Source organism: Colletotrichum tamarilloi, assembly GCF_030869305.1.
Source record: "Colletotrichum tamarilloi strain Tom-12 chromosome Unknown Scaffold_15.1, whole genome shotgun sequence".
Taxonomy (NCBI): Eukaryota; Fungi; Ascomycota; class Sordariomycetes; order Glomerellales; family Glomerellaceae; genus Colletotrichum; species Colletotrichum tamarilloi.
In genome coordinates, this window is record NW_026849398.1 from 416 (window position 1) to 24,144 (window position 23,729).

Here is a 23,729-nt window from a genome sequence, read left to right on the forward strand (position 1 = left end):
TGTAATGTTGTGGTACTTGGTGGCATTGGTTCAGAATTTCGGATTGACTGGCTGCTTCATCATAAAGGATACCAGACCTCCAAGCAGCCGAATTCCTAGTCACGCTGGTCTACCAATAACCAGAGCAGCTTCAGAGAGGGGTTTCGCCCCATCGTGCTCGGCAGCATCGCTCCATGGCCGCGATCCCTGGTAAGCTCTATCATTCGTTGTCCTGCCGAGGTTCGGCTCATTTTATTCAAGACAGAGATCAAACTCGGCCAGTGGGTTGGATGCCGAGAGGTGCAGAATCGGCTCCCAAGTCCCCCACTGCCGGAGGCCTGGACCGAATTTGAGCGGGGCCGCTGAGGGAACCGCGGCACCACGCAAAACCCAGCACTTGCTACGGATTGCTCCTATTTTGTCGAGCTTATACCATCTGGTTGAATGCAAAGCCACCGCAGCCGGACATGGGTCAACTGAAGTGCGATTCGCGATAAATGCGTAACTATTTTAAATATCACAAAGTACGCCACGAAACGACATTCGAGCGACAGCCACATCCAATGGGTGTTCTCAATATTGGTGTACTTTCTAGGATAGTGGTATTGCCTATTAGGGCGAGGAATTAATTCTGTGGCCAATCATAGTTCGCAGTCAGGTATTCCACCAGTGCCGCTCCAACAAATGTAAGAAAGCAGGCTATCATGGAGGGAATGCGAGTATTACGCGTTATAACATTAGCAAAGCGCCTGAAGTGTACTGGTACGCTTTCTCATTCATCTCATTAATGAAGACTTGGGCATATTTGTCTTCTCGTATTCGTGCTTCTCATCTTGGACTTATTATTGGTGAAATTGTCCGTTTAGGAATCTCAGCTCGTCGCACTGATCAACTCAGTAGCAAGATGTTATCCCCACTTAGACCCAGCTATTTCTATTAGGGGGCTTGGCTGGGAGCCATTTCAAAACATCACAGTCATGGATGATAGCTGGTAAGTCAGGCACTATATTTGGTGGAGGCTGCCTTCATGGGTAGCTTCATCTTCTCCCCAAGGCAATTCTGCCATTCGAAGCGCTGTAATCACGCATCATATGTCATTTGTTGTGCACACCTGTCTCATATCACGGAAGCTTGATCCATTTCGGGTCGTAGGATGTCTGTTTGTAAGGTAGGTTGTATTCGTTTCTCGGCACACTACAAGCGAACCGTTTGCATACTGGCTATCAAGTTACATCTTGCTCGGCATTCTCATGCCGCCGTCAAGTCTGATCACCGTCCCGTTGAGCATGATGTTTTCAATCAGGTGTACGGCGACTGCTGCAAATTCGTCTGGCTGTCCTGCCCGCTTGGGGAACTCCATGGCAGACTCCAAGCTTGTCCGAACTTTGCCAGTCATGCGCGATGTCATGGCGCTTTCAAAAAGCGAAGGTGCAATAGTAGCAACCCGAATACCAAATCGGGCGAGATCCCGGGTCATGGGTAGTGTCATTGCCGTGATTGCGCCCTTGGAGGCCGCGTACGACACCTGTCCCTTCTGGCCGTCGAAAGCGGCTGATGAGGCAACCATGATCACGATTCCACGCTCTCCATCAGGTTCGATTGGTTCAACCTTGGCCAGTTGGGCTACTGACTGTCGCACTAGATCAATAGTACCTCGAAGATTCACGTTCAGCACCCAATCGACCAATTTGAGGTCGAAAGGGGCACCGTGTCTGTCTAGGATCTGTCAAAAGTCGCGTCAGTACTCCATTCCTTGCAGTTAAGAGGGACAACTCACAGTGGCAGGCCCGCCTACACCAGCAGCGGCAACGACACCTCCAAGCGGCATCTTAGTTAGCGCACTCCATTGTGCAGCACCATTGACTGCTTCTGTGACAGATTCGGTTTGTGTCACATCGCACGGGAAGAATTTCGTTTGCGAGCCCAGCTTGTCCACAAGGACGGCACCGGCGTCTTGAGATATGTCCAAGATAGCCACATGGCCGCCTTTCTCGACGAGGTGCTCAACGCAGGCCTGTCCCAAACCGGATGCGCTGTGCCAGAGGTCAGTAATCGTGGCTCAGAACTCTGTGAAAATCCCTATCTTACCCGCCGGATACGATAAATGTTCTTCCCTCGATTCTCATTTTGCGACGCTCAAGTACCCATATGGATCAGAAAGACACTGATTAGCAGACCACAGCTATGCGCCAGGACTAAGAAGTGCACTGGAACTTATTATGCGTTTTCAGTGGTATAGACATTAAACGTTCGTCTATCCGAACGTGTACCGATTAATCAAACGATGAAGCTGCAAGGGACCAAGTACAGCCGAGTGGCCTTAGACGCCTCGGTACCTGTGCCAAGTTGGCGAGCGGCCGCCGGCAACGGATCCACCCCACGTTGCCGTGCCTCGGTCACACAATAAGTCAGATAGATCAAAGCGTTGGATATGTAAGTCATTGACCGCTAGGCGCAAAATATTGTGCAAATACCCTCGGCTTGCTGAGTTTCTCTTGCTCGTAAGCAGCAAATCTGTCTCGAACATCGTGCATCTTGAATCGGAATACGATGGGACAGACTATCACGTATAACTGTTGGTATCCCTATTACAGGGTAGTTGGTTCGAACCGTGGGTTGACGAAGAGATCAATTGAACTATATGAATTTCTGCGTAGGTGTAAAAAGGAGGTTCCAACCGTAGGTTGGGCTGGCTACGATAATCGTAAATAGGGCCCCCAATTGGCCCCTGCGCAGTTGGCCGTATGCCGCGGTCGAATTGGACTTCCAATCCGACAATAACATAGGAAACGTGGACATCAGGGAGCAGGTTACGAGCGTACTCTGGTAAGATTACATCAAGGGAGGAAAATGCTCTGCCAACGGCCATATACACATGCAATATTCCACTAAGGCGTTGTTTATTGCCGCAGAACAGAGAAATCGGATTACAAGAAATCATGCAACACAAGTGAAGGTGGCTTTGAACCTCCTTCCTCTCTGAAACAGTCTATAATGGCCACCTCGGCTTCAAACATGTCGAGTCTAGTCCAGTCGTAGAGCGAGCATGACTACAAAATCGCAGTGCCATTGACATGGCTGCTAACCCCCTCTTGAAGCTATGTGAGTAAAATGCTCGCTGATGGAGGAAAAACATGATGCTTACGTGGACAATTTGCTGGAGCGCTTGTGAAGAAGAATGTCCACTGATTCGTTTCACGACATCGACGAGCCAATGTTTCTAGGTTGAGCATCTCACCCAAAGGCATCCCCCAAAGGGAAAGGATATACTCGTGAAGGTGGTATTCTAATATTTTTAGTCAGCGAATCCCCAGCCGCAAGCACATGCATTCCCTTGATTCGAAGAATGGGGGAAGAAAAGCACAACTGACCCGCCTTGGTCGGCCAAGCTTCAAATGTGGGCGAGTCCCCAGCAACAGCAGCAAAGTAGCAGTCATGCAGCCAGTCAAGTATAGATTCCTCTTGAGCTACGCCGCCAAACTTAATCTCTTTGTGGCCCCTGAGTCCCAGATGGGCGCGTTCGGTTGGACTTTTGCTGTGATAGGCCTCGACCCACCCACTCCGGATGAAGAGGATGTCGCCAATCTCAATGTCGCCTCCTTGCGCCTTGGGCCGAATGTCTATGCCCTGCGCTCGGCCGCATTCGAGCAAGTCTTGATAAGAGATGCTGCAAGTGTCGTATGGATCAAAATGAAGACCCTTTGCATGCGCATAAGAGCAGAAATCTAGAAGCACGCCGCGGCCAGCGATGCCACGCTCAGCCCAGTGGTGAATTGAACATTTCAGATTACTGGCCGGTCCCTCGATGTCTTGTCCCTTGGTCTGTTTTGACAGTGTATTCGATCAATTTCATCACGGTTCACAGAACAAGAGGAATATGAGTGCCCTACATTGTTGTAAAACGTCCCAGAAGGTAAATGAGCAAACTGGTGTGGATCAGCATTCAAGATGTAGTACACCTATTAGGGGGGATGGTTTATACATGTCTGAAGCCGTCCCACTGAGTGCCGCTCTGGGTGTTCATGTAGTAGTTGTCATCGTAAAATAACCCAGGAGCCAGAGTCTTGATGTGGTGGACAAAGGGCTCTCGATTGAAGGCAGGCTGGCCTGGGACATTGAGAGGTAGGCTACCAGCGTTTTGAGATAAAATTGTGCCGGTGGGATTCCAGAGTTTCGTACTTTACCGGTATGACCTCGCCACTTTTGATTGCTTTTGATGCAGCCAGCACACGGGCGCGGGTGAGAAGATTGAGGCGGCCGACCTAACGGCTAATGAGCTCACTAATACCCTTCGGCAAAGGAAACCATGGTAGCTACATTGTCTTCAGCGCCCCAAACCCAGGCAGCATCTTTTGGGGCTCCCGGAATGCTAGGCAGATCTTTTCGGAGTGGAAATGAAACGCTTTCGGGGTTCCAGGTCTCGGGCAATTGAACACGCCCGGTATCTCGAGGGGGTGCCATGGTTGAGAATGGTTTGTTTTGACTGACAAGGCAGTGACGGGGAAAACATATAACAAGAAGAGATAATTCAGAAACGTAGATCGATGGCTGAGAGGAAAAAGTAATAAGTTACGAATTTATGAAGCATACCAGCCGTGACATGGGGCCGGAACTATGACGGCACCGGCGCCTGTCCTTTCCTGGTGAGGGGTTGCCAGCCGCGGGGTGCATGGCCGGGCCCTGGTCATGGCGCATGTTACCCCGGATCTCCACTCGATTCCGAGTCACCAGGGTTTCAGAAAATGATAATGATGACTACACAGTAGAAATTGTCTTTTCTTTCTTTCTTTCTTTCTTTGGCCCTTCAGAGACTAGTTGCCCTGGGAGAGTCCTCCAATCGACCACAGGGATGGAATAGAGAGTTTGACTTAGGTAGCTCGACGTGAACGATCCTGCATGTGCCGAGCCAATCGGCAGTCTCTGAGCGTGCCGAGCTTGAGAGAACTTGAGCTTGAGTAATCATCTTATTGGCATATCGTTATGAGGAGGTAGCGGGCCAAGCTCTGAGCTCCTTGCTGTGCTATGGTTTTCCCAGACGCAGCCGCTGTCTTTTTCAATACCTGAGGTGGGTTTTGAAAGCTCGTTTTCGACGCTGGGTGGTCCCAGCAACGTTCTACGCGCAACATTTCCTGAGATCGTACGTTCATTCTACCATCGCCTGGGCAAGTTCTTGTTCATCGATAGCCCCTCTTTCACCAAAAGTCAACAGGAGCTGTAGCCAGCCAGTCGGTAGCAGGATGTGGGTCTGGGGATGGTGCCGCGGTAAGTGGAGCTTGACCCCAGTTACCTACATACATTACTAGGTATGATTAGTGCAAGTTACCGAGGCCGAACGACGACAAAAAAGCAATACAATCTAGAGAAAGCGGAAGGCTTCGTAAGTGTTACAGAATAACCCACAGGATCATTATGTAACTTGGCGGCAAATTCATCTATGAAACCATCATTATCCGCGAAAGGTTCGGGCTCGTTGGGAAAAGCATTTCCTGCTGACGGTGGTAGTATTGATATTTAAAAAGCGATGACTAGTTACAAGCAAATGCTAGAATAGTCTCCACAAGCCCCGGATGGTGAAGAGGTCTAAAGTCTCGCTGTAAAAGGCACGACGCACTACTAGGTGACCCCATAGGTAACGCAAGTAAGTCTACACCTGTAATGGTGAACCTAAAATCGGATTAACTGGAAAGCCAACGACTCTCTAGACAACTCTCGCATTCCTCCTTCTGCTAATGTCCGCAGTTTTGTCCCCGTCTGGATATCCCCATGCATCGGCACCGCAAGTGCCCCACCTTCGCCACCAGCGATATCCATACGACACTCCCTTTTTGGCCGTCCAGTGATTGTCTGGATTCCGTCGAACCCGGGGGCGGCCATGCAAGCCTGGATCGTGTCAGCCATCAGCTATTCGCACTCAAGCTGCTCGACATTAGACTCACATCTCCCCTTATACTTCTTTGTCTGAGGGCGCTTCGTAAACTTTCGGCAATCGGCACAGTATTTCAGGTCTCCCATGGACCCACGAAGCCTTGCATATAGCGGGCACGTGGTACACGAGCAGTGCCTACACCACTGCCGCCGGCACATAGCGTGGTCGGCGGCATACGATCGACAGGGCGTCCAGTTTGAGCATCTTCTCGGAGGCTCGGCGTACTTGTAGACGTGGCGTTTTCTCCGATGCCAGTAATTATCCTGGACAACCCCGATTGCTGAAGTGTCACCGCATTCGCACTTGATCGTTTCTGGGGGGTTGACTTGGTCGTAGGAGAGTAGCGAGGGTTTTGTTGGGATTAGTGGAAGCATCATGGCGCGGAGAGAGTGTGATGCAAGGGACATGCAGATGAGGTCGTTTTGCTGACAGTGAGAAAGAATTTCAAGTTGAAGCTCGGGTGGGAGTCTGGTGAAGATGGCCAATGAGAATTGTGCAAGTGGCTGGGAAGAGTTGACAGAGGTGCATTTTCCGGACATGGTGCATAAGGCTGAGATGGTGTCAAGACATTCGAAGGCCAGAATTCAAATAGATGGGAGCTTGAAAATATTTTGTATGCAAGTGCAAAATGATGAATTTCTTCTCGGAAAGCTCACAGAAAAGGAGGTTCAATTTACAAGCTTTTGTATTTGACGACGGGCTGCATTCAATCCTTGTTCCTGTAGCCGTTGGCGGGTGTTGCCTGTTCCTGAGCCAGCTGGCCCCACAAAATCTGCCTAAACATCACGACACCACACGACGCACGGAAGCGTTAGGACAGGAAATAGGACGGCCAATACGTTTCGGAACGATCACGTTGCTCGTTGATCATCGAATTAAACTGCGACTGTCTGTCAGAAGCCCCGTCAGCCTAAGTGCGTGGGTCTCAACACTCAGGCAACATCATCCTCATCCGCCTCCTCCGGCCTCTGCTCCGCGATTTCCTCCAGTTTCCTGATGGCATCTCCGACCATATCAATATCTTCGAGCTCCTCATCAGATACCTCTTCATTGGATTCGCCAATATCCTTATTTGAAATACCGGCAGCGCCAATCAGATTGTTCATCAGACTAATGCGGTACCTAAGATCGAAGAGGTCCCAATTGGGAAGATCTTCTTGCGTCTTTGCAGTGATATCAAACTCGTGGCCATCACTGATTTCGCGCTGGGTCACTGAAGAAACGAGGCAGATTTCTTGAGGCTCGTCGTCGGCAAGCTGGAAATCCCTCAGCAGTTCATAGGGATCTTGCGCCAGATCACTTGTCCATGCGCGTGGTTCGTATTGTCTCGCCTGTGTCTGCAGCAAATGCCAACGCAACCGAATGGAGAGGTCACCGTTCGTATGGATGCCTCTATCAATTGGCTGCAGGTCTATTCGGCCGTCGTCAAACATTCAATGCGGAATACGGTCCAGGCTGGTCAGATCGGCGCAAGAGTCCAGGCAGACCATTCTGAGAGCATCAATGAATCTTTGAGCCGTCCCCCGTCCGAAAACTTTTATTAGAGCGTTCAAGCTTGCCACAATCATGCGGCAAAAGGGTAGATATGAGCAGCTTTACAATATCTGGTGCCTACCTTAGCAAAGGGCATGTCCCATTGTCCCGCTGCTTTGCCAACCGAGAATTAGCTTACTACTTATTGAATTTAGAGAATATTGCTTGGCTCACTATTTGGACCGCTCGTTTATTTCCTTACTTCTTCTGGTTACCCGGCGAACTTGGTAACAGATTGCGCAGACTGCTATCGGCGGATTATAAACTGTAAATAGACATAGAGTGATCTTAGAATTTATTTGAAAAGAACAAATAGCATAAGTCAAAGTACCTACTTATGGGCCCCCCCCCCTTTTGGGCCCCCCTAAAATCCCTCCTAGCCCCCCCAATTAAAACCCTACCCTTAATATATAAACTACTATAATAATTATAAAAATCGTCTAAATGCATTTCTTTTTGGCATAATTATTAATTAATATATAATAGTCTTATATACTAAAAATAAGCTCTAACGGGCTCTTTATACTATTAAAAACGGTCTCTTTATTAAGAAAGCCTCGGTTAAGTTCGGAATTCTTAGGGTAATATTTTAAAATCGTAGGAAAGGCTACTAGATAAGAGCGAGGGTATTCGTAGACTTTTAGAAGCTTTTTTTATAATAAGAAAACTAGCTAGCTTAGTAAGTTCGAATTTAGTATGCCCTAGGTATTATACTAACTTATTAATAAATTAGAGAATTTACTAAGCGAGTTTTAATATTTTAGGGGGATATTAAACTATTTAGAAAGAGATAAATTAATGCTTTTATTAAAAGGAATTTATTAATAAGGGTCTAAAGATATTATTTAATAAATTCGTACTATATTAATAAAACTATTACTAATATAATTAAATTATAGTTTAGATTATTTAATAAATTAGAGATTAGTAATATTAAATAGGCTAATAAGTATAATATAAATAAGATTAGTATAATAGAGGGTAAGGGAGCTAATAGGCTAGTTTTGGGTATAGTAGAGGCTATAATAGTACGAAAAAAAGAGCTTAGTTTACGTACCTAGGTAACGATTATTAAGTATATTTTTATTAATAATAGATTTATTAACTTACTAGTTATTTATAAGGGAAAGTCGGTATAATAATAGTAGTTTCTATTTTAATTTAACCCTTATAATAATTAGAAGTTTATAATAATAGATAATAGCTAGATAACTAACGAGACTACCCTATACTAGTTAAAAGAAGTATTCTTATTATAGATTAAGACCCCCCTTATTAGTAGGCTTAGTAAGCTAAATTAGTTTTAATTATTAGTACTAGATAGGTATAGGAGTTATATAACGATAGAATTTATATAAGAGTGTTATAGAAATAACGTTTATTTATTATTTTTATTATTATATACTTCTTATATCCTCTAGCTATTAAATATAGCTATTTTTAGTTTTATTAAATCTTATTATAAAAAGGAGCTTAGTAAGGAGGATATAATAAATAATTTTATTATTATTAAAAAGTAGTACTTTTTAAGCTATTATTAGCTCGCTCGTTTAGCTAGTTTAACGTCGTTAAATATATAAAGTAGGTAGAAAGTAACTAGATTATAGCTACTTAATATAGCTAAGCTATTTCTTAACTTAATAGTTTTATTTATATAAATTATACTATTTAAAAAGGGTATAGAAGCTAGGTAGATAACTAGTATTATTAGTAAACTACTTAACTAAGTATTAGTAACCTCTATTATTAACTAGTTAATTCCTAAGAAGGCTAGCGAGCTTAGCGACTACTTAAAGCTATTTATAGAGCTTAGTTTAGACAATATTACTTAACAATTACTATTTAGAAAGGTAAAAAAAGTATTTAGTAAGTAGGCTTATTACTTAGCTATATTTTAATATTAAATTCGATTTTTAGAGGTAAGGGTTGAGCGCATGAGGCCTAGGAAAAAGAAGAGTATATTAATAGACCTAAATATTAAGTTTATAAGTATTTAGAATATATAAAAGGCTTAGGAAGACTTTAGCGATTATTTAGTTAGTCCTAATTAACTCGTAAGGGTCGAATTATTTAGGGAGAATAATGACTATATTATTATAGTAGTAAAAGATAGTTAATTAATTAAGTGTAGTTAGTGGCGATGTTTTAATACTATGTTTGTTAGGGGGGCCTAAAAGGGGGGGGGGCCTATAAGTGGGTGCTTTGACTTATATAATGCAATATAAACACAAGAATAGTAAGGTTAGCAATAATAGGAAGATTATAGAGAGGCAGAATAAGAGTTTGGTTAAGATTATAAATTTAAACCCGAATACTATTCCGTTCTACTAGTACGTTGTCTATAAACTAGAAATAAATACTTCTTCAGATTCGTTCCTAGATCTTGGATATGTAACGAGAGCCTTTTAACGGTCTTTGAGATAAAGTTTGCTGTGGAATAAACCGTATGAATGGGTTGAGTAACATGTGTACAATACGTGGTTCATGGCCGAAAGTGGTCTTCAGCCCAATTGCGAACACGGTTAAAGTTGCGGCATGTGTGAGGTTCTTTCCAGTCGGCAACAACCCTGCCAGCATCATCCGACCAGCTGAAAACCATGGGAGTCAGGTCACCGTGGCATTGTACCGTCTGCCTAAGATAGTCAAGGCAGTGGTCTAGCGCTGCCATTAGCCGCACTGTTTTTGAAGTTTAGGACAGGAACATAGCTTACCGACGTGCATCCTATGAATTCTAGGGCTTTCCTCCTCCTTGTAATAATCTGGATCCAGAGCCATCCTCACTTTGTTCTTCGACGTGTTAGTCATCGCGGCAGACATATCACGGGCCTGAGGTACTTTACCACGCAATGGAGGGTATGCATCACATCTAGACTAGAAAATTCTTAGTCCATTACCGAAAAGTCTACTAGTAAGAATGCGAAACTTACGCCACTTCATAGTTCCCATGGCTGTCTTTCCACGTGCGCCCGACCATGCTCGATGCTTCGCTCCCAACAAGGTTCATGTATTGGCCTGAACATGGTCAGTGTGGTTCGAGGTTGGACTCTCTTGGCCAGTCACCTTTCAGCAGACTCTTCCATGCTGCATCAATCTCTGGCGATGGAGGCCCGACATATTGAGGCTGTCCTTCAATTACCTCACGGTACAAGGTTCCATTCTTGTAGAAGTGAAGGCCGCCAGTGAAACGTACTGTTTCACTGGCAAGTACACCTTTGATTGGTTCTATGTAAATCTTCATGTCAGCTCGTGATCTTCCTATCGTTTGAGAACACTGTCTGGCATACCTAACTCGGTTGGGAAGCCTTTAAGAAAGCCGCTGTCGATTCGAGCACTCGCTAGCCGAGTGTGAAGAACAAACAAGGCAATGACCAGTATAGGAAAAATGGCAAATAAAAGCAACGAAATAAAGTAATAAGATCTAGACACCGACACAATCGGTGACGAGGGCCTCCTTCGCAGAGGCAGCTGGTCTTCACTACACTCCGAGCTCTCTTCTACAGACACATACTGTGTTGACTTGTCTGCCTTGAAGAAGTTCATAGTGACTTAACTTTATGTTGGGAGAATAGAAGAGTGACGGGTGACCATCTGGTTCATCAAAGGGAGGTTCTGGTCTTGGAGATTAATGAACCCCGACTGCAACGGCCACAGGGTGCACTACGACTAATGTGTCATCCAATGGCAAGAAAAATCATCTAATCCTTGACCACAATACCGGCAAAAGAATGCCGTTCGAGTGCGAATTGCTAGAAAAACAAATCAAAATAGGCACTATTTCGAAAACGGGTTTGCCGAACGCCCGCAGATGTCGTTTGGCTTTTCCGTCTCTGGCTGGCGACTCAGTCCGGGGTGGAGCAGTTCGGGTGCAAATGACGACTCCCTCCCGTCGAAGCTTTGACTGCCAAAAGTCAAAACATGGGACCGACACAAACTCAATGGCAGAGCTGTGTTGATCTTGACATCGTCACGTTGACTCTGTTCGGCACTCGACTTCGGTTCTCGAATAGGAGTCCATCGCCGATCGTACTCCTCAATAATGAAAATACATCACAATGGCGGAACGGCGGAATTTGCTGAAGTATAGACTATGAATCTTGCATACGGCGCATTTATGCGCTGAGCTTCTTCGTCGGGAGACAGAACCAAAGTCAAAACCCCATGTAGTAAAGTACGGTTGTAGATGATTCTCTCATTTTCCGAGCCGTGCAAGAGTCATGAGATATCATAGAAAGTCAGCAAATGACACGGCCAAGTAGAGTCAAATCGGATAGATGCAATGCCCCTGGACCCAAATGCCAAAGGTCGCCTCATCGGATCACCGCAGTAGACAGTCTCAAAGTCTTGCTCTCACATCGCCTTTGCAAAGGATTTTCAGGAATATCACTCACACGTCTGACTTCAATCTCATCATTTCAACGACACCATGTCTTACGATAGTGAAGATAGCACCCGCCCCATGCTCACCGAGGATGAGCACGAAAAGGAAACTCCTGTTTTCTCTTCATCAGAGCTTCAGCGCCGCTACCAGCGCGAGGTTCTCTCCAAGCTCCTCATCGGTCTAGCTTTGAGCATCATCTTTGCCTTCTCCGTCACTTGGGTCTTCCAGTCTATCGTCCCGCCTTCTCGCACCAACGCCCAAGGCATCATCGAGAACCCTTGTGGCAACTCGTCCAGTGAGGCTCAAGCACTCGGTTGTCACTTTGACGTGCTCTCGTTCTGCTGGGTGCCAGACGAGTGCTTCGACCGTGAGCTGACGGACAAGTTCCGCAACGCCGGGCCGTGGGTGTTCTACACCGACCAGAACAAGACAGCATCTGTGACTGAGGAGCAGTTCGGCTCTGACACTCAGCCCGTCTACCTTACCAACAGGCTTCACAAAACGCACTGCGCATACAACATTCTCCGGTTCCACAAGGCGTTGACTGAGAATCGCATGGTTCACCGCGAGGACGTCTTGACGCACACGCAGCACTGTACTCAGGTTCTGACGAGGATCAATGAGCCGGATGACATTGAGGTCAGGGCAAAGATTCAGTACCCTGACTGTGGGCACTTCTCAAGAATGTTTCCGGGAAAGGCGAAGGAAGGTGTGCCTGGTCACGTCCATGGACACTCCCACATGGGGTGAGACTAGGGATCGTACAACCAGACAAAGTGGCTAGACTGAGACTAGTACAACAAAGCTTTTTTCTGGCCGTACAAATGAAATTTTTCACTATGACTGTATATGACTGTTGTGCTCTCATAGCGGGGATATGAGATTGTCACTGAGCCACTTGAGTCTGATATCTAATAGGCGCCAAACTTAATCTCTAAACGGCCACTGAATAAGAGCCTTGAACACCATAGTCTGCATTCCGCTATTCTTGCCATATATAACAACACTCGACCCGTACGTTTGGTAGCAATATCAACATATCACAAGGCGCAAAGTAAGCCAGGTAAGAGAACGTATGTAAGTTGTGCGACAACTACGAATCTGTCTGCTACAAACTGTCTCTTATTATCCTTAATCTGTCACTCGCCAACTCTTGGGCAATGCTCGCTCGGGTTCCTTTGACCACGCCAGTAGGGCATCAAAATCATTGCAAACATGCATTACCCCATGATCAGCTACCCGGTGCGTGTCACCCTCAATATGGCCTTCGGCAGTGGAGTCAGCAAAGCACATTAGAGCCTGTCGGACGTAGTTGAAGCAGTGCGCCTTGTGCTCCTCCCACGTTAGTGTGACTCCGCTATGATAACCAGGCAGCTCCTCCTTAGGAACGCCGGCAGCCAAGAGACCAAAGTCCTCCAGGATTGATGCCTAGTGACTCGGGCGTCAGAAGTGCGAAGAATGAAAGATCTATGAGATGGCTTACCAAACAGTGGATCTGATGGAAAGCTGCAATCTCGAACAAGTCACCTGAAAACAGCTTCTGAGGCCCGCTGCCGTCATATGGGGAGGCCCGGACAAAGGCTGGTAGTCTCGTTAGTTGGTGTTTCAAGCCTGCTTCAATAGATGCTTACCGTGGGAGAGACCTTGCCAAGAATCAAGAGTCTCGTTTAGGACACTCTGGTCATGGAAGGCATGGGCAGTGACCTCGTACTGATCAGGGCCAGACGGCTTAGGAACCCCTCTCGAGCTCACATCTGCTCTGCAGGTCAGCGTCATTCATGAGGTAAAGAAGTGTGGCTTGCCATGTGGGACAAAGTGATTGTAGTCGCTCCCCGCCGGCCAAGCCGCCGTTTCGTGTCGCCCAGCGTTCTGTCTGAACACCGTAGTGGTCGTTCCCAGAAGACAAAGAATGAGGATAATCTCAAGACAGCAACGAAACATCTCCCAACGCGACATGGAGGTCTTGCGGATAGAGCCCCGCTCCAAGGCATCCACAAATTCAGAAGAATCCGTATCACCGTCCGAGGAGGAGTTGCGTCCAAGCAACTTGCTTTCTTCCATTGCAAAAGTTAGACAAGACGTTTTACGATACGAGGAATGGCCAATGTCAGTTTGAAAGATGAGGCAGGTCTCGAGAGGTGGGAGATCACAGAGAGAAGCAGATTCGTTCAGACTGTTGTTGTTGCTGTTGTACAGATATCGGCACGGCAGGGCACGAGGTAGTTCCTTTCCTCGCAATCCGAGCTCTCTCTAGTACGTGTCGATCTTCCGAGCTACTCAGGTGCGATATGGCCCTCGTCCTTTCCCCATCTTCAAGAGTCTGATGCCTGCTAGCGCGTACGTCTACCAGAAAAGAAGCTTTCGGGAACCACAAACAAGCTTTGGGCTCCGTAAGAGTTGGCTCTAGCGGCCGCGTCCAATGATTCGAGCCAAAATAGCCGCTATTACCGATGTACCCAATGGGATACCGCCCTTCACAAACTACGCGCTGAATATCATCATGGTTCATGCCACCATCTTTCTGCCCAAAAGTCTAAAAAGGGGCTGCCGTCTTCCGCGTGTAGATGGCCGCGATCTAGAAAGCACTAGTGTAAACCTTTACCGGAGCCTTTAGAGAGAGCTCCATTTGTGTCATTCACTAGCAGGTGTCATGTGAGAGGAGTACGAATTTGAGCATGTAGACTTTGTGGCCCTTGTAGATAGATCTTGATTAACCAGGACAAACAAGGTCTAAAGGCTAACAGAACGTGTGACAAAGCGGAGTCAAAAGGGTGAAAGATGATTGGTGCGCTGTTTCGAAACGTCCAATATCCCGGGGAGATAGGTAGTCCCCCCCCCCTCACATGCACACTAAACCTCCCGGCGTGTCCAGATATTCAACCCGATCTTTTTGCCGCCTACCGCCGGAAGGCCGGCATGTAGCGTTCGAGAATCTCCGGTCCCATCGGAATGGAGATTCCGCCAGAAGACGGCACTACCGGCGACCGCTCGCACTGTCAGCTCTGTCTGGGCCGCACAGTCGACCAGGTTGCACCACCGCTCATCCTCGACACCCCAGTCCACGGAGATCTTAGGGAACCGTGTCCCGCAGCTGGCACACTCCACATCGAGAACGGCGAAGAAGGTTGTTTCCCTGTTTGTCGTCTGGTTTCTCGCCGCGGGGTTCGCTGCCCAGTCATAGTGATTCGTGTACTGCTGCCCCTCCAAGTACCGCGTCACTTGCAGATCCTCCATCATGTCAAGGTCTACGTAGCCCTGAAACTCCGAAGCGCGGGATCTGATGCATTGGACGACAAAATCATCCGAAGACAGGTACGCTGTGGAACTGGTTCGTTCTTGCGCAGCAATGGATCGCCCGTCAGTGCCGATGGCGCGAGACCGCTGGAACCTAGGCTGCCTGTATCGAGTCAGTCAGCAAGTAGACCCCGAATCTTCAGCAATATGAAGGAGCTCTGACGTACGCAATCTGCAGCAGGTATTGGGACTCATCTGGGGTGATAAAGTTCTCAATGTGCTGAATGAGTGGATCATATGACAACGTCCGTACTGTATAGCGCGGGCGCGGGCAAGAGTTGCCGAGTGGGATCTGGAGCTCCTCCTGGGACCGAGACTTTGCGGAGAAGAGTGCCGCTAGGATAGCCGCGGCGAAGGACATGGACAAGAATTGCTTGAGAGCCATTGTGTAAAGAGGGGGAATGTTAGAACGGGATTGACTGAAAGAGGTTAGAGAAGAAGTTTATGGTCAGGAATCGCAAACGCTAAGACCAGCACCGTGGGCCCGACGGATATCCGCCTTATATGCCCGATCGAGAGGCTTCCTATGGGACTTGAGAGAAACTGACGATTCATGCCTAGAGTTGTTTTTGAGCAACGAAAAACTCTGAGATTTTCAAAGGTTGGATTCATGATGATCTCGATCCCCGAAGTTCAAACTTTGTCAACTTGGAATTCCCGATGGGAGACGCAATCATCTCGACTTATTCTCGTCGACGGGCGGCGATGCGTTGACTTTCGATCTTTGGAAAAGGTTGAACGGATCAACGAGTCATACGATCGAGCTGTAGTTCTTCTGTGGACTCGGAAGTATGTAGTATCACGAACAGCAAGAGTGACGACGCGTTGACGCTATCACGAACGGGAAGTTCACGACAGGGCGTCGAGTGACGAAAGCACCCGTATCCGTCGGACCGATGGCGTGGCCTCTGAATCTTGAACGAAGCGACAACTTTACTGATGAGTTGTTAGCCGATTCGACAGCGAAGTTGAACAGAAAAATGGATATTTAAGGGTGCAATCTATCCCGGAAACAGCAAAAGGTTTCTTCACTCACTCATCAAGTCAAACACCTTCACAGTCTTCCAAGCTTCTTCAAAATCTTCAGTCTTCACCTTGCCTCTAGCAACCTTCTTCAAGCAACATTCATCCTTCCTCTCATAACTCCAAACGCCATCATGCATATGACAAAGGTCACCGCCATCCTTGCCTTCGCCGCAAGCCTTGCCGCCGCCGCCCCGGGTGCCAAGCTCGCCGTTCCGGAGAAGCGCCAAACCACCGAGTTCGGTCCCTATCCTGAGGACAGTTACCAGGGCAAGGAGAACAGCAAGCGCCAGACTACCGAGTTTGGCCCTTACCCTGAAGATAGCTACCAGGGTAAGGCGAGCCAGAGGCGCCAGACGACCGAGTTTGGTCCCTACCCCGAGGATAGCTACCAGGGACAGGGGAATGGAAAGCGTCAGACTACAGAATTTGGTCCTTACCCTGAAGATAACTACCAGGGCAAGGACAACCAAAGACGCCAGACGACAGAGTTTGGCCCGTACCCTGAGGACAAGTACGAGGGCAGAACGAAACGCCAGACCACGGAGTTCGGTCCGTACCCTGAAGACAGTTACCAGGGCAAGAGCTCGAAGCGACAGACCACCGAGTTTGGGCCCTATCCCGAGGACAAGTATGAGGGAAACAGCATGAAGGAGAAGCGTCAGACTACGGAATTCGGACCCTATCCCGAGGACAAGTATGAGCGCAACAACATGAAGGAGAAGCGCCAGACAACCGAGTTTGGTCCTTATCCAGAGGACAAGTACGAGAGCAGCAACTCCAAGCGTCAAACGACCGAGTTCGGACCTTACCCTGAAGACAAGTACGAAGCCAAAAACTCTAGACGCCAGACCACCGAGTTCGGACCCTACCCGGAGGATAAGTACGAGAGCAAGAACTCCAAGCGCCAGACTACAGAGTTCGGCCCCTACCCAGAGGACAAGTATGAGGGTAACGGCAAGAAGGAGAAGCGCCAGACCACCGAATTCGGACCCTATCCCGAGGACAAGTACGAGGCCACCGACAAGAAGGAATAGAGTAAGTCTCTTACCGCCCTTACCTACCTCCCTCTACCTGCACGACGAACTTTCCGTCTGACGCAATGAACCAAACTTTGCAGCTTCTTGTCACCTTCACGAGTTAGAGTCGGAAGCTACATGGAGTCTCGCGGCGACAACAAGAAGAAGGAAAACAAGAAAAGGGGCAGAAAAAACAGGTTTTAGATGGGGGAGTATGTCTTGAAGTTACATGTGCCTAGCTCGCAGCTATAGACTGGAACTCGTGTTGTGTTTTTCAAACAAGTCCTTTCCCGTGATGCCCATGCCAGAGTGACTCGGATTCTGATTGTTGTCACTGCAGTATCATCGCAGTTGGGATAGGGGCTGTGAAGTCCCACCAGTTCAGCTCAGTTAAATGAAAAGAATTTATCAAGCCAAGACTCGATGTATATTCGACAGCCGTACCAACAGATACTCAGCGTGGTTGCTGAAATTCAAGACTCATCCGCTCAGCAACGGCCACATTCACTCAAGTCACAAAAGGCAATGATCTGATGTGGCATGTCAACAGCAAGTAGTATTGCTCTACTCTTCCACACGTCCGTGTCGTTCATTCCCAAACATGTACAAGAAGCATGCTTTTTCGCAGCCGAGCCCACTACCCTCTCCCGTCATCCAGTTTCCCTCCTCCCATTCTCCAGACATCAGTGACATGACAATAAGAAGCGAAATTACATGATTTGTAAGGCTCTCGGTGACGTGGCAGCGCGAGGAAGCTTTCATGAGATGCGACGGCACGACGAGTTGTCTCGCAGGACAAAAAAAGCGTGCTCGAAGACATAGTAGGTAATAAAGGAATAAAAATAGCAAAAACATTTGTGGTATCTTTCCGGCAAAGCATGCTGCGGTGCGGTAAAGACGTGAGCAAAGCAGCTATATCGGTAACAAAAAACAAATCAGCTGTAGATCAGGGGGTATGATTGTTGGCAAAGACGAGCCCGTGCCAAGTAACGACCATAAGAAAGTGTTTTCCCAAGGAACCAATACGCCGCCGCCTGGTCGTTCAGGCAGTCCAAGTGTTCCCATTTAATCAGAGAAAAGTATGGCATATCGAGGAGGTCACTTAGGCCTCCTCCATGATGCCGCCCTCGCCGCCACCCTCCTCGCGCCACTCACGGCTCTTGCTGGTGAGCTTCTTCACACCCGCCACGCGACCAGACCAGAGGGATTCAATCGGCGTGCGGAAGGTGAAGGCTCGCTGGGAGCTGATCACTCCAATCGCTTGGAGAACAGCTTTGCGACTGTCGCGGCCAAAGACGGCAGGGTGGCTGATCCATTCGAGACTGCTCTCGAGCTCGTGGTCCAGAGCGGCAACGGTGTTGGCATCGATACCGGCACCGAGGCCGAGGCCATCGTTGGACCGACTGCGCCCAATGCCAGTGGCCTGGTAGCCATTGACGGCGGATGAGTTGGCCGATTGAGTGGGCGATGGAGTTTGTTTTCTGTCGGGAGTGATGGAGGGTGAGGCATCGTTGCCGGGGTGCGGGGTGGATGGGAGGGATCTCGTTGGCGGTGCCGTGGGTGGAGGGATCGGAGGCAGACCGCCTTTTCCGAGACCCTTCAAAATAGATCGGGTCTCGTTGAGTAGAGTGTGCGCTCGGTCGTGCTGACCGCGTGACACGAGGGTCAAGGCGCGGGTTAGCATATCCGACGTCAGCAGCTCCATGCGCCGCTGGACGATGTGCGGGTGAGGGGGGATCGGGGGCGATCCTGCCCACGAATTCTTGTTTTTCGCTTGGGCCGGAAGCATAGTGATGGCTAGCAGAGACGGGCGGGGAAGATGGGAGAGCGTGCCATCTCGGAGAATGTCACCCCATGTAAGGTCGGCCTGGATGAGAGGCACCTCCTCGACAGATGTCACCCGCTGGTCGTCGCCATCGCCAGCTCCGCCGAGCGCCTCCAGACCCGAGACGATGTTGTCCCAAGGATCCTGCGGCAGTTGTTCCTGAGACGTGTTATCCGGCACAATGACAAGCTGCACCAAGACGTCGCGCTTGTCACCGAATCTAAGATCGCCCAGGGAGGCCTCAGCGTCACGACCCGTGGCGCGCTTGGTAATCTGCAAGGCGCCGCTGATCTTGTGGAACTTGGCCGGAGATCCTTCAGGCAGCTTCAGCTTGAGCTTCACATTTTGGTGAGAGAGTGTCTGCATGGCGCCGAGGCAGCCGGCAAGGCACTCGCGAAGCATCATCCAGTCCTTGACGTAGGTGTAAGATGCCTTGGTGCGGGTAGAGAGCTCAATCATGGTATCGGGCTTGTGCGTCATGCCGAGGCCAAAGGAGTGAATGGTGATCTTGGCTGCTTCGGCTCTCGACACGACAAAGTCGACGCTGTCGGCGTCCGAAGTAGAGGCGTCACTGATGAGCATAATGGTAGCGATCGGGTTGTTGTACTTGCGCTGCATGAGCAAGTCCATGGCGACATTGGCACCCTCAACCACGTCGGCGCGGTGGCTCTTTTGCCCAACCGGCTTGATGGAGCCCAATACGTTGCCCCAACCGGGCCACGCCTTTGTGGTCATGCCCACGATGGGTACGCCGCCGCCGCCCGATCCAAAGGTGACCAGTCCCATCCTATCTCTCTCGCCGAGGGTGTTGACCATGAATTTGAGAGCATCGCGAACCAGGTTGATCTTGACGCCTTGCATCGACGATGAGATGGGGACGACCACGACCACGTCGATAGGAACGTGGATGGAAGCCGGCATTGTCGGGCTTCTCTGGAAGTTGGTGTACTCGGTGGGCGCCGTTGTGGTGGATTTAGGGCCGCCCCATGACGAGGCAATTGACGACACCCTTTGCTGTCGCGATCCACGCTGCCAGTCATCCTCGTCCGTCTCGGAGAATTCTCCTCGGTCGTACTCTGGACTGCGGACTGGCGACGTTTCGACAGCGTTCAAGTCGAGTAGCGCTTGGTGCCACAGCTTGAGCTGATTGCGGTTCTCAAATCTAAGGTGGAACTGCGGCAGCTCCGCGACAGAAAGGTTGAGTGTAAGAATGTTCTCATCAACTGTCGAATGGTTAACGTCCAGGCCTGAATGGTAAAAAGGAAGGTGTCTCACTGTTGCCCGTTTCGGAGACCTCGTTGAGATGTTTCTTGATGAGAATGGATCCTTTGAGTGTGCAACGGGTGGTCTTCTTGGGCATGCCGTTTTCATCCCACTGCCCTGCGAGGGCTACCTTCTTCTCCTTTACGCAAATCAACATTTCAGCGAACAGGAAGCATTCCAGCTCCTGCCAGGATGCTTTATCCTTGCCGACACGTAGTGTGCCATAGAGCCGCAGTTTGCCGAATCTGGGGTGTGTCAGTCATGTCATTGGCCGCAGGCATGCACGGAATGTGTGCCAAAATCTCACCTGCTGAAATCGAGCCCATGCCAGTTGTCCACACGGTTTCTCAAATTCTCGGTTTGTTCCTCCAGTACTTCCCGAGACTCGTAGGGATAGAATCGAGGCGCACTTCGGGCCGGGGAGGGCGGTCGCGCAAACGCCTCGTCGATTCGGGCATTCACTGCAGGCGGGCCTGGCGGGGCTGACCCAAGATCTTCGGGATCGGGCCGCCACTTGTTGTCGGGTACTTCTACGGTGATAAGGCAGGTCAAAGTCTGCTGCTGCCGAGACCTGTTGATGGTAGGAAACTCGGATCGAACCGTCACTGTCGGTGCCGGGATCGGATTCCTCGTAATCGCGCGGGGGCTACCCGGTGTGGTCTCCATTGCCTGGACGTCATAATCGTGTCTGCGCGGCGGGCCGCTTTGGGTTGTTTCGGGGTAACCACCAGACGACGCAACGCCGGTGGCCTCGCTATCGCTGCGAGCGTGCCTTGAAGGGCCGTACCTCTCGGAAGCCGGTGGCTGGCTGCTCTCCCTGTCGCGTCCAGTGCTTCGGGGCGCGCTTTCGCGGGTGTGGGTGCTGGCCATATTTCGCTGGTTTGACTCGATGCTGGTGGGGCGTGGAGTGGGCGTTGGGTTGTCCCATGGCGTAGCCGTGGGCGTAGGGGTGTGATTTGACCTAGTGTCGGTGGATGAGACAGATCGAACGAGGTTGCTGATTTTTTCTGCAAAAGAATTAGCCATGTCTCAGGCGAGCAAGACATGAGAGTGCGCTTACCAATATCCAAGACATTGCCGCCCCGACTAGTGTCGAGATGGAGAGGCGCATCGCATGAGGGGCAATATTGCGATTCGAATTCGCGAATAAACTCGTAGAAGCAAGCTTCGTGAGATACGTGCGAGCACGAGAACTGTAGAATGCGCTCTCCGCGCAGGGTGTGCTCCAATGGCTCCTCGCATACTGCGCATTCGCTCCCTACAAAGGTGCGCTCCCTCCTGTTGCGGCCGGCGCCTGATGCCATGTTGTTGGATGAGTAGCTATCGCCTCTTCGATGTGCGCTGTCTCCGGATCGAACTGATGCGTTGGAGCGCTGTCCTGTGCCGCGAGCTATTGAGACGTCTGTGTGCAGAATGATTAGCAAGAGTAACTTTTCCCCAAGTTTGGACGTCAAGCAACAGATTGAGCGTCGGTCGTTCGGACGGAAAGTCAATTCGCGACGCTTGAGCAGTCATGCATCGGAGTCAAATGGGGGCCTACGTACTCTTCTCTGGAAAGGACGGCGCATCCGTCCACGTATTGTTTGTCCTTGTCGTTGTAGCGGTACCAGGACGGTAGGGGTCTTGAATGGCCTTGGGGCTCACAAGACCAAGATCGAGAAGGTGGTTAACCTGACTGTCTTTGGTGCTTGAAGATCCAAAGCCGAACCCTTTCGAACCCTTCCGAGACCGACTGAACATTAGGAAAGCGCCGCGTCCAAGACTGCGCGATCAGGTGAAGTCGGCAGCGGGGGGAGGCAAACGTGCCGTGAAAGGGTGAAGTAGTCGGCGGCTTGTTCGAATCGGAGGGCGCGAATCGTCAAATCGTGGAGCACCTCGTAATGTAGGAGAGAGCTGGGCGTGAAGTATATTTTAAGAATCGGAAAGGTGATATCAGAATAGGGACGGTATAGGCGATGAGGATCTGGGATCCACCCGTGTGACTGGTAATGCCAACAGGAAAGCGAACAACAAGGCAGAGGTCGGTCCCGGGTATGTGGCTGTGGCGGGTTGTCACACAAGAACCTGGGAAGCCTGGCAGGGTGTTTCAAATGGTTGTATCAACAATGCTGGGTCGGATGGAAAGCAGGCTGAACATGCATGAATGCAGGGTGTCGAAAAGGATGGTGTGAGAGTTGGCGACGAGAGGACGGATAAACTGCAATACAGAGAACGGCCGAAGAAGGGGAGAGGGAAAAAAAAGTTCGATGCCGTCGGAGTTCAGCAGGAAATGGGTTGCTGGGCAGATGGGTGTACAGGTAGGTGCAAATGCACGTTTGCGGCAGGTTCGCGTGTCGTCGCAAGTTCAAGGTTCGACAGATCCCAGGTATGTTTTGGAGATGGCAGGACGATGGCGTGGCTCTCCTATCCTCGGTTTTTTCTCCTTTCGCAGGCGTCGGTGTGTATGTGTGTGAGTGTGTGGGATGGGATGATGCGTCGTCTTGTCTCGGTCGTAACAAGAATTAGTAGATTGGTGTCGGAGAAGCTACTAGCCTACCCTTAGGTAAGATGAGAGAGCAAAAAAAGCGTTGGCTTTCCCCCCTTTTAGTAGCGGTTGTTGGTCTGCGCCGTTTGATTCAGGGCCGCAATTGGGAAAGACGTCCAGTGGCTTCCGCTTCCTACCTATCCGAGGAGCAAGTCGACAAAGAAAGACGGTAGACGGGAGAGGTTTGGGTTTGTCTTGTCGGGAGCGCCCGCCAGCACGGTATACTGCGTCTGGCAAGGAGGGCGGAAAATGGGGAAGGGACCAAGTATATACCTTTGCAGTCACAGTCGAGAGGAAGAGAGTGTGTGCAAGACGTGACTGACGGGGAGGAAAAGGGACGTGGAAGGGGAAGAGAGAGAAAGCAGCAAGAGAGGCGTCTTGCTGGTGGGGACCTCTGCACGTTTTCCCTTTTCTTTGTTCGTCTAAACCTGGGCCTGGTCCCTGTACCTCTGTACCTGTACCTGTACCTGTACCTCTGGGCCTGGCAATCCCAATCCCAGAGAACAGCGCAAGACGGATGGAGGCCCCGGGCTTGCAGCTAGAGTCCACGCAGTACATAGAGACTGAGAGAGCATGCTGTGCACTGTAGCCACCATGTCATGTAGGTACGGTAACCTAGCGTGGGTGGACTGCAGATGGATGTATGGATGGATGGGGATTGCTCGTCCTGAGCTTCTATGTACGTTCTTGGTGTAAGGTCGACGGCCTTTCTCAGGTACAAGGCCCGCGATGTACCTACGTACTCTGTAATAAGATCAGGGTAAACTACTTAAGGAGGCCGCGATGGTACATTGAGGGGCAGGGTTCCTGGGGCTAACAACGGCCTAGGTAAGGTAGGTTGCTTCGGCTGGTTCCCCCCCCCCCCCCCTTCCTCGCTATTTACTCTCTTTTCTGACTCCTATCTCAGGTTCGCAATGTGTAGCCGCAGGTCCTCCGTAGGCCCTGGGAAACGGATATTGGGGAGA

General features: G+C 49.7%; 10 protein-coding genes across 10 annotated transcripts; 2 read left to right on the forward strand and 8 right to left on the reverse strand.

Annotated features, from left to right (window-relative positions):
- Positions 1-1,207: 1,207 nt before the first annotated feature.
- On the reverse strand, positions 1,208-4,440 carry CTAM01_05692 (3-hydroxyacyl-CoA dehydrogenase type-2; the record flags this gene model as incomplete). The annotated part of the gene is made up of 8 exons (XM_060521722.1): positions 1,208-1,702; positions 1,757-2,012; positions 3,250-3,265; positions 3,351-3,801; positions 3,870-3,905; positions 3,962-4,106; positions 4,159-4,241; positions 4,297-4,440. The coding sequence occupies 8 exons, from the start codon at positions 4,438-4,440 to the stop codon at positions 1,208-1,210; spliced, it is 1,626 nt and encodes a 541-aa protein (XP_060383391.1).
- A 1,538-nt stretch (positions 4,441-5,978) lies between these two features.
- Positions 5,979-6,444, reverse strand: CTAM01_05693 (uncharacterized protein; the record flags this gene model as incomplete). The annotated part of the gene is made up of 2 exons (XM_060521723.1): positions 5,979-6,148; positions 6,198-6,444. The coding sequence occupies 2 exons, from the start codon at positions 6,442-6,444 to the stop codon at positions 5,979-5,981; spliced, it is 417 nt and encodes a 138-aa protein (XP_060383392.1).
- Positions 6,445-6,837: 393 nt separating this feature from the next.
- On the reverse strand, positions 6,838-7,338 carry CTAM01_05694 (uncharacterized protein; the record flags this gene model as incomplete). The annotated part of the gene is made up of 1 exon (XM_060521724.1): positions 6,838-7,338. The coding sequence occupies one exon, from the start codon at positions 7,336-7,338 to the stop codon at positions 6,838-6,840; it is 501 nt and encodes a 166-aa protein (XP_060383393.1).
- Positions 7,339-9,920: 2,582 nt separating this feature from the next.
- Positions 9,921-10,676, reverse strand: CTAM01_05695 (uncharacterized protein; the record flags this gene model as incomplete). Its single annotated transcript, XM_060521725.1, has 5 exons — positions 9,921-10,093; positions 10,150-10,225; positions 10,279-10,309; positions 10,366-10,450; positions 10,499-10,676. The coding sequence occupies 5 exons, from the start codon at positions 10,674-10,676 to the stop codon at positions 9,921-9,923; spliced, it is 543 nt and encodes a 180-aa protein (XP_060383394.1).
- A 1,185-nt stretch (positions 10,677-11,861) lies between these two features.
- On the forward strand, positions 11,862-12,566 carry CTAM01_05696 (uncharacterized protein; the record flags this gene model as incomplete). Its single annotated transcript, XM_060521726.1, has 1 exon — positions 11,862-12,566. One exon carries the CDS (start codon positions 11,862-11,864, stop codon positions 12,564-12,566), a length of 705 nt encoding a protein of 234 aa, XP_060383395.1.
- A 381-nt stretch (positions 12,567-12,947) lies between these two features.
- Positions 12,948-13,592, reverse strand: CTAM01_05697 (uncharacterized protein; the record flags this gene model as incomplete). Its single annotated transcript, XM_060521727.1, has 3 exons — positions 12,948-13,244; positions 13,300-13,397; positions 13,448-13,592. 3 exons carry the CDS (start codon positions 13,590-13,592, stop codon positions 12,948-12,950), a joined length of 540 nt encoding a protein of 179 aa, XP_060383396.1.
- A 1,074-nt stretch (positions 13,593-14,666) lies between these two features.
- CTAM01_05698 (2OG-Fe(II)oxygenase) lies at positions 14,667-15,495 on the reverse strand (the record flags this gene model as incomplete). Its single annotated transcript, XM_060521728.1, has 2 exons — positions 14,667-15,213; positions 15,278-15,495. 2 exons carry the CDS (start codon positions 15,493-15,495, stop codon positions 14,667-14,669), a joined length of 765 nt encoding a protein of 254 aa, XP_060383397.1.
- Positions 15,496-16,267: 772 nt separating this feature from the next.
- On the forward strand, positions 16,268-17,170 carry CTAM01_05699 (uncharacterized protein; the record flags this gene model as incomplete). The annotated part of the gene is made up of 1 exon (XM_060521729.1): positions 16,268-17,170. One exon carries the CDS (start codon positions 16,268-16,270, stop codon positions 17,168-17,170), a length of 903 nt encoding a protein of 300 aa, XP_060383398.1.
- Positions 17,171-17,640: 470 nt separating this feature from the next.
- On the reverse strand, positions 17,641-17,745 carry CTAM01_05700 (uncharacterized protein; the record flags this gene model as incomplete). The annotated part of the gene is made up of 1 exon (XM_060521730.1): positions 17,641-17,745. One exon carries the CDS (start codon positions 17,743-17,745, stop codon positions 17,641-17,643), a length of 105 nt encoding a protein of 34 aa, XP_060383399.1.
- Positions 17,746-18,254: 509 nt separating this feature from the next.
- CTAM01_05701 (von Willebrand factor type A domain-containing protein) lies at positions 18,255-21,980 on the reverse strand (the record flags this gene model as incomplete). The annotated part of the gene is made up of 5 exons (XM_060521731.1): positions 18,255-20,200; positions 20,253-20,485; positions 20,548-21,247; positions 21,301-21,642; positions 21,785-21,980. The coding sequence occupies 5 exons, from the start codon at positions 21,978-21,980 to the stop codon at positions 18,255-18,257; spliced, it is 3,417 nt and encodes a 1,138-aa protein (XP_060383400.1).
- Positions 21,981-23,729: the final 1,749 nt, after the last annotated feature.